Here is a 10,885-nt window from a genome sequence, read left to right as displayed (position 1 = left end):
AAAGCCGAATAAGCTCAGGAGTGCGATCCTAGCCCCTACACCCACCGCCTTATGCACAGTCCCCACCAACCTCCACCCCTTGTCCCCCACGCACCACAGCAACCAGCCTCTATCCACCCCTCTACCTTTCCTCCCTCCCATGCGCACCCCCACAAATCCCTTTCCGCCCCGCCCAGCTGCATCCCCATCCACTCCGCACGCGCTAAGAACTGGAGAACAAGCGCAGTCAAGTAGGTGGTGCGGCCGCGCAAGCCCCGCCCACTTGTTTATATCGCAGCCGCGCCTAGCACCGCCCTCTCCATCAGCTGTTGGTGACGTCAGGTGTCTCCGGCAGTTCCTCGCGCGTGGTGTTTGCGCGCGGCAGGGTGACGTCGGGTGACGGTTCACGGACGGGAGCCGGTTCCGGGCAGGTGGGCGGGGAAGATGGCGGACCACATCCCGCTGCACCCGGTGCCGCGCAGCACCCAGCGACGGGCGGCCTATTACACCAGCGTCCCCGCCGCGCAGAGGCACAACAGGTACTGGCTGGGGCGGGGTGTGGAAAGGAACCTCTGAGCTCCGTGGCGATGGGGGTGGGAGGGGCCCCGGCCCGGCGAGACCTGCCCTACCTCGCAGGCTCCTCCACGGGGCCAGGGTCCCCTCTCTCCACGCCCTATGGGGTAAGGAGGGGGAGGAGGAGTGCGATTCTCCCACTTCTCCCCCGCAGGGAGCTGGTTGCGGTGGGTGGCAGCCCCGGGCACTGCCAGGCCTCCCCTCTGCTGTGCGGGGGAGTCTCCCCGCTGGCCTGGGCGTGGGGAGCGAGGGTTTCAGAGGAGCTGTGTGTGAGGTCACTGCTCCAGTTCTCGGCGCTGCTGGGGGGTCGGGTCACAGGGTTCCGGGGGAGGAAGGGGTGAGGGACGCTGCAGGTGTCCTGTAAGGGGCTGTGGAGATGAGTCCCAGCCCTAACACTCCTGTGTTTGGCAAAGGAGGCTCTGTCTGCCCCATTCACCCGTAGGCAGTGTCGTTATTCCCACAGTAAGTTGGTCCATTTCTTCTGTTTTTTGTTGGTCTGCCCAGGGGTCAGGGGAGATTGTGAATCCATGGAAATGGGCATGAGAGTTTAGGAAGCCATTGTGGTATCTGAAGTGTGATCTAACTTTCATTTTAAAAAAGTTGATAACTATGTGTTTGGATTTAAACATGACCACTGGTTACTTTCATCATCAGCAATGGCACAGAGAGCCTATTTTCATTGTCTGAGCTGAAAAATTCAAAAAATGAACAAGTAGCATAAATAGTGCAAAGTAAATAAGATTTTTAAAAAGTCTGCATGGTAGATTAGTAAAACAATGTATACATAAAGCTTTTTTTTGTCTTAACCATGTACCTTTACTATTTTTTACATAGCAATTCAAAGAGCCTTACATTATAGTGTGAGCTGCAGAGAAGGTGGCTCTAATCTTGCAATCCCTGGTGCATGTGCTCAGTTTTATATGACATTAATGAAATTGCTCATTTGCACAAAAGTTAGCACATGCTTAAGTGTTTGCAGGATCAGGGCATACTTGTGTTATTTTTACTTAAAATAAAGACAGAAATATTTATTAAAATATGATAGAGCACTGTGTCGTGGCTGGTTCAGGAATGTGGCTTCTCTTCCTTGCTCTGCCCCTGACTTGCATTGTGACCTTCAGCAAGTCACCAAGGGCTTGTCTTTGTGGCATAATTAACTTGAGTTAGAACTCGATTGTTCTAAATTTGAGTCCTGTAGTCCTGTCCATACATGACACCTCTTAATTTGAATGTGGTAGTGCTTTTTAACTTGATGTGGCTGACCTATAGAGGTGTATCTACACAGTGTCTGGAGTCAGATCACCTAGCCAGGCTCATGCTATTTGGGCCCGAGCAAGCATGATAAAAATAACAGTGTGGATGCTATGGTTTGAGCTGGAGCATAGGCTCTCAAGCCCACCTGACCCCTTGGATTTGAGAGCCTGATTTCCATCCTGAGCTGCGATGTCCACACTCCTATTTTTAGCATGCTAGCTCAAGCCCTGCTAATGTGAGTCTGTCTGCCTGGACTGGAGGCTTGCTCCCAGCTGCAGTGTAGATATACCTTTGGTGTATAGCATATATCTTGAGTTAACTAACTCAATCACTCTGTACATTTTGAGTGTTATTTTGCAGTGTGGCTGCTCTAATTCGAGCTTGGTCCATTTGAGAGGAATGTAGATAACTCAAGTTAATGCTGCAGTGAAGATACAGTGTTGCTGTTAGGGCTTGATGAACAAAAAGTTTTATTTAACCTATTAGGACCAGAATTCAGTCACTTATGATTTTGTATATATTCTGGAGCAGTTGGTGACACAATACCTAAACATAGCAGGGAGCTGCTGCTTTTACCTTGCTTTGTATGTTGCAGTCATCATCTCTTGTACTGTAGGAGGAAAAACATTGGTCTTAGCAATGTTTGAAGCCCCTAAGGAATTGGCATACATTAAATTGATATAAGGTACTTTTCAGACTAAAATAGCTTATATACAAGGGTTACACAAACTTAACTCGTTTCTAGATAATACAATTTCCTTGTGTAAACAAGGCATTAGTCCTTCACTTTAAAACAGATACTAAAGAGTTTTAGTTTTTCCCAAAACTGAATACAGGATCAGAGCTTTTCTGCTATTGGAAAGAAGTGGTTTGGCAGGGGAACTTGAGAATATCAGTTAATGACCTTAAAGAAACTATCTTAAAGGGGTTGTGAAGAAGTTTAAATTTTCAGTTTGCCGTACAGGACTGGGCATATCTGTACCACAACTTTGGAGGGCAGACTTACGGATATGCAAAATGAGGTGGAATTGGACAGTGCCAGGAAGGTGCGTTTTCTCAGACTCCCGTATTTCCTGGCATGAGGGTAATCTTTTCAGCTCTTAATTTTAATATCCTTCCTCTTTTTATGGGAGGCTGGGGAAGGGGACTGTGACAGCTCAGGAGTAGAAGTAATTGAACCTCAGAATTTCAATTTTACAGGAAATTTGGACATTTTGAAATTTCTCACAAAACGTGAATTCCCACATTGTGTTTCTGAAAGGAAGTATGCTCCTTGAGCTGCTGACTGAAATTGACTAATTCTGTTAAGTTTCACTGTGATTCACCACTGAATACCAAGTGAAACTGCCCAGTTGGGTCAATTTCATTGCTGCCCTTCCCTCATGGAAACTGATAAAGAATCACCTCAAGTTCAATAGCAGCTGCTCAGGCTTCCAGGGTTTGTGGCTCTGGAGCAGTCCACCGTGCAGAATGCTCTGGCGTTGGGGACCCCCAGGCTTCCTGAGTCCCTAGGCTGTGGGAATCAGGCAGCTTGGGTGTCTGGAAGTCCTAGGTATCCCTGGCCCTAGTCTGCATGGTGAGGCTGCCCCACAGCTATGGATTGTGGAAGCCCTGGGATCCCTGGCACCAGGACAGGTGTAGCTGCCCTGTAGTTGTGGACTCTGGATGCCTGTCCCAGAGTTTTCAGGATTCCAGTTCTGGTGGCAGGGAGCCTGGAAACCCTGATGAGAGTGCAGTGCTGTTAATTACCTCCGGCTACGCCAGACTGTGACTCTGGTCAATATGAAGGACAGAGTGAATGGTTTTGCAGCAATGATGTTCCCCAACTGATGCCATGGAATTCCCAGCCCTGGGGCACTTCTCATGGAGTGGCTGTCCTGGAGCTGTGAGTCCTGAGATTGCCAGCTCCAGGGTTGTTTGTTTGGTAGAAGCTACTGGGAAGCTCCCATGAAAACCCTGTTTCTCAGAATAATCCTGACCAGATTTGTTCAGGAGCAGGCTCCAGGTGATTAGGGAAGAGACTACCAGAAAGTATTTCCTCTTGGGCTCCAAAACCAATCCATATCTCTCCCTCTACATGTGACCATTGAAGACGTGGTCAAATTGAAATGGAAATGCCTTGAAAATCCAAAGGCTCGGGTAGAACGCTTGTACTTGACATAACGCCTACAAATGTCAAGCAGATTCACCTAAAATGAATATGACCTTAATTCATGTTAGGCCTGGTCTACACTACACATTCAATTGTCATTCTGGAACTGTTGAACCTGTAGTGGAAGCTCTCCTTGGTGCTGTTGTGGTTGCTGGTGTACAGCTTCATGAGCCATGGGAGAAAGTGGTAGGCTGGGTTTTTTCAAGATCACTTTTGGCATGTCAACATTCCCAATGGTAATCCACTGATTGGGAAAGAAAGTCCCTGCTTGCAACTTTCTGAACAGTCCTGTATTCTTAAAGATGCATGTGTCATGCACCTTCCCTCACCAGCCCACATTGATGTCGGTAAAGCATCCCTAGTGATCCACCAGCACTTGCATTACCATGGAAAAGTAGCCCTTTCTGTTGACGTACTCTGTGACAAGGTGGTCTGGTGATAGAATAGGGATATGTGTGCCATATATTGTAGTTCAGACACTCCAGTGCTGCAAAACCATCCACGAAGTCCTGCATATTTTTTCTTTGAATCTTTAAAACCTGAAGTATTTAAAAAAATGTCTGATTTACTTTTTATTGGAAATAAAGATAAATTATAGGATTGAATTGGCAGAATCCATTTCTTGTTCCCTGTTTGTAGGGGTAGTTTAGCTATACAGTTCTGTAGTATTGTCAGCTGACTCACATATCCTTATTTTGGTTGGAAATCCACATGACTGAGTGAAAAATAAGCAAAGGCCAACACGTTCATTGTTTTGAAGGGATGGGAGAAACTATAATAGATACTGTTTGTTCTCTCTCTCTCTCTCTCTCTCTTTCTCTCTCTGAACTACAGCTATTCTTAGAAAGCCAAGACTGCTGGGAAATGCTGCATTCCTTATGCCAGGCCTACACAATAAACTTGCATCTGCATAATTGTCGCTCAGGATGTGAAAAATGTACACTTGAGCAATGTAGTTATACTGACCTAATCGCTGGTGTAGATAGCATTATATCGATGGGAGGGCTTCTGTTGACATAACTACCCCGTTTCAATGAGAGAACTCTGCTGTCAGTGTAGTAGCATCTTCACTGAAGCGCTATAGCAGTGCAGGTGCACCAGTGCAGCTGCAGTATTTTAAGTATAGATCTGCCATTAGGGTGCTTATCCATGTCTGTTTGGTTTAACAAGTGGTGACAAAACTGTTCAGAATAGAAAGATGATAAAACCATAAATGTTTAACTTTTGTTCATATAAATTGAATTGTTAATCTACTACTCAGTCAACAATAAGAGTTTTTGGGGAGAGAGAGACAATAAATACACCTAGCTTTTATTTAACAGCGTTTTAAAGCAGATCTTAGCATTAAGTGAAGAAATATATTTAAAATCCCAACCCTCCCTGTAAATTACATTATGAAAGCTGAAGTTTTATTACAAGACAGTTTTCTTCAAAAATATTTAGTGATCTTCAGTTTGTGGAAATAAAGGTAAATAGGCACCTAACATTCTGCAGGAAAACATACTGATTGCAATCTGAACCAAAAATGAGGAGTTTGGATACCTCATTCATGATTACCTTGATTTCACATGAACAATTTTGTTCAGATTCTGTGAACATCAGAAAATAAGAATGGCCATGCTGGGTCAGACCAATCATCCTCTAGCCTAGTATCCAGTCTTCTGGCAGTGGCCAGTGCCAGATGCTTCAAAGGAAATGAACAGTACAGGGCAGTTCTCAAATGATTCATCCTGTCATCCAGTTCCAGCTTCTGGCAGTCAGAAGTTTAGGGACACCAAGAGCATGAGGTGTCAATAGCCAATGATGGACCTGTTCTTCATGAATTTATCTAATTCTTTTTTGAACCGAGTTATAGTTTTGGCCTTCACAACATCCCCTGGCAATGAGTTTCACAGGTTGACTGTGCATTGTGTGAAGAAGTACTTCCTTGCGTTTGTTTTAAACCTTATTAATTTAATTGGGTGACCTCTGCTTTGTGTGTTATGTGAAGGGGTAAATAACAATGCCCTTTTCACTTTCTAGACACCATTCATGATTTTATACACCTGTATCATATCTCCCCTTAGTCATCTCTCTTCTAAACTGAGCAGTCTATCTTTTTAATCTCTCATGTGGAAGCAGTTACATCCCCCTAATAATTTTTGATGCCCTTTTCTGTACCTTTTCCAATTCTAATACACAGTATCTATATTTTGAGATGGGGTGACCAGAACTGCAAGCAGTATTCAAGATGTTTGCATACCATAGATTTATGTAGTGGCATTATGATATTTTCTGACTTATTGTCTATCCCTTTCCTAATGGTTTCTAACATTCTATTAGCTTTTTGACTGCTGCTGCACATTGAGCGGATGTTTTTCAGAGAACTATCCACGGTGATTTCAAGATCCCTTTCTTGAATGGTAACAGCTAATTTAGAATTCATCATTTTGTATTGGGATTATGTTTTTCAACTTGCAGTATTTTGCATGCATCAGCATTGAATTTCAGTTACAAATTTGTTGCTCACCTAGTTTTGTAAGATGTCTTTGTAACTCTTCACACTCAGCTTTAGTCTTAACTAACTTGAGTAGTGTAGTATCATCTGCAAACTTTACCACCTCACTGTTTCACACCTTTTCCAGATTATTTATGAATATGTTGAACTGTATAGGTCTCTGTGCAGATCCGTGGGAGACCCTGCTATTTACCACTTTCCATTGTGAAAATTGACCATTTATGCTTATTTCTTTGTTTCCTGTTTTTTAACCAGTTACTCATCCACGAGAGGGCCTTCCCTCTTGTCACAAGGCTGCTACTTTGCTTAAGAGCCTTTGGTGTAGAATCTTGTCAGTCTTTCTGAAAGTCCAATTACACTGTATCCACTGGATACCCTTGTTCACAGGCTTGTTGACCCCCTCTCGAAGAATTCTTATGGAGTAGTGAGGCATGAGTTCCCTTTACAAGAGCTGTGTTGACTTTTCCCCCAATATATCCTATTCATATATGTGTCTGATAATTCTGTTCTTCCCTATATTTTCAACCAAGTTACCTGGCACTGGCCTGTAATTGCCAAGATCGCCCCTGCAGCCTTTTATAAAAACTGGCATTACATTAGTGATCCTCCAGTCATCTGGTACAGAGGCTCATTTAAGCGATAGGTTACATAGCACGGTTTGTAGTTTGACAGTTTCATATTTGAGTTCCTTCAGAACTCTTGGGTGAATACCATCTGGTCCTGGTGACTTATTACTGTTTAATTTATCAATTTGTTCCAAAACTACTTCTATGTGATACTATGTAAACCAATTAAGAAAATAGCCATTGTCAATATAGTTCCATGGTAGTTGTATTTGAGGTGGCAAAGCACTTCAGCCAGAAAATCTGCATGTCATTCTATGACTGTTGCATATTGTACTGATTTGGGGTTTAGATGTGTTGCCTGGGGCATAGATTCTGTTAGTTGTTTTATTTCACACATGTAAGACAAAGTCCTGCCCAAGGCTACATCTACACTACGGGGGCGGGGGGGGGGGGGCGATTTAAGATACGCAAATAGCGTAGCTGAATTCGACGTATCGCAGCCGACTTACCCCGCTGAAGGGACGGCGGCAAAATCGACCTCTGCGGCTTCCCATCGACGGCGCTTATTCCCACCTCCGCTGGTGGAGTAAGAGCGTCGATTTGGGGATCGATTGATCCCCGAGAGGTCGATTTCTACCCGCTGATTCAGGCGGATAGTGTAGACCCAGCCATAGTCTTCTCTCAGGGTTGGCTGCTACTCAGGTTCCTAGTTCAGTGGATCTGAACCACCCCGCTTCAGCAGGTCCTCTCTAAAACCTGATCCCTCTGTCAGGGCAGCTGAGTCTTGGAGCCTGATGTTTTAAATTGAAAGTCTTGGGGTTAAAAATAAAATAAGTAGAAAGGGCCTCATTCCTTTTTATTCTCTTCAGTTGGAGGAGGGCCTTCCCTCCTGATTTGATAGTCATAGGTTTTTAAGGTTCGGTGGGACCATTGGAACAGCTAATCTGACCTTTTGTATAATACAGGTCATAGAATTTCACCCATTTATCCTCTAGTGAGCCCAATAACTTGTGTTTGGCTGAATCATATGTTCTAGAAAGGAATCAGTCTTGATGTGAAGGTGTCAAGAGATGGGGAGTCCACCACTTTACTTGGTAGATTGTTTTATTGGTTAGTTACCCTCACCATTAAGAATGTGTACCTAATTTGAATTTGTCTGGCTTCAGCTTCTGGTTATTGGTTCTTGCTATGCCTTTCTCCACTAGATTAAAGAGGCTTTTGGTACCTGGTATATTTTCCTGTGATTGCACTTACGCATCATGATCAAGTCACCTCTTAATCTTTTTTTTTTTTTTTTTAACCAGCTAAACAGCGCTTTTAACTTCTCTCACTCTGACATTTTTTCCAGTCCTTGAATAATTTTTATGGCTCTTCTCTGGACCCCCTCAAATTTTTCAATATTCTTTTTAAGAAGTGGGCACAAGAACTGGATGCAGTAGTCCAGTATTAGTCTCACCGACACATTATACAGAGGTAGAACATAAGAACAGCCATACTGGGTCAGACCAAAGGTCCATCTAGCCCAGTATCCTGTCTTCTGACAGTGGCCAATGCCAGATGCACCAGAGGGAATGAACAGAATCCATCCCCTGCTGCCCATTCCCAGCTTCTAACAAACCATCTCTGCCTATCCTGTCTAATAGCCATTGATGGGCCTATCCTTCCTGAATTTATCTAGTTCTTTTTTTAACCCTGTTATAGTCTTAGTCTTCACAACATCCTCTGACAAAGAATTCTACTGACTGACAGTGCATTGTGTGAAAAAATACTTTCTTTTGTTTGTTTTAAACCTGCTGCCTATTAATTTCATTTGGTGACCCCTAGTTCTTGTGTTATGAGGAGGAGTAAATAACACTTCCTTATTTACTTTCTCCACATCAGTCATGATTTTATAGACCTCAATCATATCCCTCCTTAGTTAACTCTTTTCAAAGCTGAAAAGTCCCAGTCTTATTAATCTCTATTCATACGGAAGTTGTTCCATATCCCTAATAATTTTTGTTGCCCTTTTCTGAACCTTTTCCAATTCCAGTATATCTTTTTTGAGATGGGATAATCACATCTTGCACGCAGTATTCAAGATGTGGGCATACCATGGATTTATATAGAGGCAATATGATATTTTCTATCATCTTATCTATCCTTTTCTTAGTGATGCCCAACATTCTGTTCACTTTTTTGACTGTCGCTATACATTGAATGTTTTCAGAGAACTATCCACAATGACTCCAAGATCTCTTTCTTGAGTGGTAACAGCTAATTTAGACCCCATCATTTTATATATATAGTTGGGATTATGTTTTCCAGTGTGCATTACTTTGCATTCACCTTGCTACTCCTCCCTTTATATAGCCAATGATTGCGTTAGTCCTTTTTGGTACAACGTTGTATTAGGAACTCCTGGTTAGTTATTTGTATGCTATGACTCCTAAATCTTTTTCAGAATAATTGCTTTCCAGGATACAGTCCCCATTCTGCAGAGATGACCTGTATTCTTTGCTCCTAAATATGACCTTGCATTTGTCTGTATTACAAAGCATTTTATTTGAATGGGTTCTACTTACCAAACTATCCAGATAGCTCTGTGTCGTTGTCATTATCTACAACTGTAGCAAACTTTGTGTCATCTGTATGTTTTATCAGTAGTGATTTTATATTTACTTTGCGATCATTGATAAAAATATTGAGTAGTGTTGGGCCTAGATCATCCCTGTGGAACCCCGTTAGAAACACCTGCATTCAATGATAATTTCCTATTGACAACTACTGTTTGAGTTATGCCAGTTCTTGATCAATTCAATGTGTGTTTTATTTGTTATATAGTGCTGGTTTTATAATTGGAATGTTGTGCAGTACTAAGTCAAATGCCTTTTAAAAAAAAAAAAAAAGTCCAAATATGTTATATGTACACAACTGCTTTTATCAGGCAAGTTTGAAATCTCATCAGGTTTGTTTGGTGACCTATTTTCCATAAAATCGTTTTGACTGGCGTTAATTATATTCTTTCCTTTTAATTCTTTAATTGAATAATGTATCAAGTTTTCCATTATTTTGCAAGAGATTGATGTCACGAACAACCCTATAATTACCCAGATCATCTCACTTGCTCTTTTAAAATATTAGGAAAACATTAGCACTCTTCTAGTCTTTTGGAGTTTCCTAAGTATTCCAAGATTTTTTAAAAGATTTTCAGCTGGCCAGAGATCTCCTCAGCCAACTCTTGTAGGACTCTTGAGTGCAAGTTATCAGGACCTGCTGATTTAAAAATGTTTATCCCTAGGTATTGCTTAACATCCTCCTTAGTTACTAATGGGCTGGAAAGTAGTTCATCATTATGCAGTATTAACACATCATCCTGCCTCTTTCCAAGTACAGAATAGTATTATGCATTGAAAACTCTGCTTTTTCTGCATTATTAATAATGTAACCATCTCTGTCTAGTACATACCAAAAATGTCCATACCATTTTTAGGATTTCTTTCATTCCTGATTATACTTAAATCACACTCTCTCCCCTGCTCCCTCCTTTAGGTTCTGCCAGCCGTAGATTTTCCCCCCTGATGTTTTCAGCTCCTCCTATAAATTTTCCATGCTTTATAGCTTCTAATTTCTGTTGTGTGCCATCTCCATCTGCTTCATCTTTTCCCATTCATTATATAATGCTTTCTTTATTTCTAATTTCTCTCTGCACTTTCATCTCTAAACCAGGATGGCTTTTAAACAAAGTTGCTGATTGGTATTGTGGGGTGGGTCTGACTTTCACTCCTATCTCCAGAACAGACAGGGCAAATATGATAGTCTCTTGGCTAATGGTATGTTATTCTCAAGGACAGCTTGTATCTGCTCTTCTTAAATGAAGAACAG

The 10,885-nt window shown here is 42.4% G+C and overlaps 1 protein-coding gene across 2 annotated transcripts in view; it reads left to right on the top strand.

Moving 5' to 3' along the window:
- Positions 1–339: 339 nt before the first annotated feature.
- Positions 340–10,885, top strand: part of ATP9B (ATPase phospholipid transporting 9B (putative)) — a 292,155-nt gene continuing 281,609 nt past the window's right edge. The window contains exon 1 of one of the 2 annotated variants that reach the window (XM_034762491.1): positions 340–518. In XM_034762491.1, coding sequence (XP_034618382.1) covers positions 424–518 — 95 coding nt within the window. In that variant the 5' untranslated portion in view covers positions 340–423. The remainder of the gene's footprint in view (positions 519–10,885) is intronic. The other variant, XM_034762489.1, reaches the window with a different exon arrangement.

The sequence above is a fragment of the Trachemys scripta genome, chromosome 2 (genome assembly GCF_013100865.1).
Source record: "Trachemys scripta elegans isolate TJP31775 chromosome 2, CAS_Tse_1.0, whole genome shotgun sequence".
Taxonomy (NCBI): Eukaryota; Metazoa; Chordata; order Testudines; family Emydidae; genus Trachemys; species Trachemys scripta.
The sequence above is the reverse complement of the archived record's forward strand: the minus strand, read 5'-3'. Positions and strand labels throughout refer to the sequence as shown.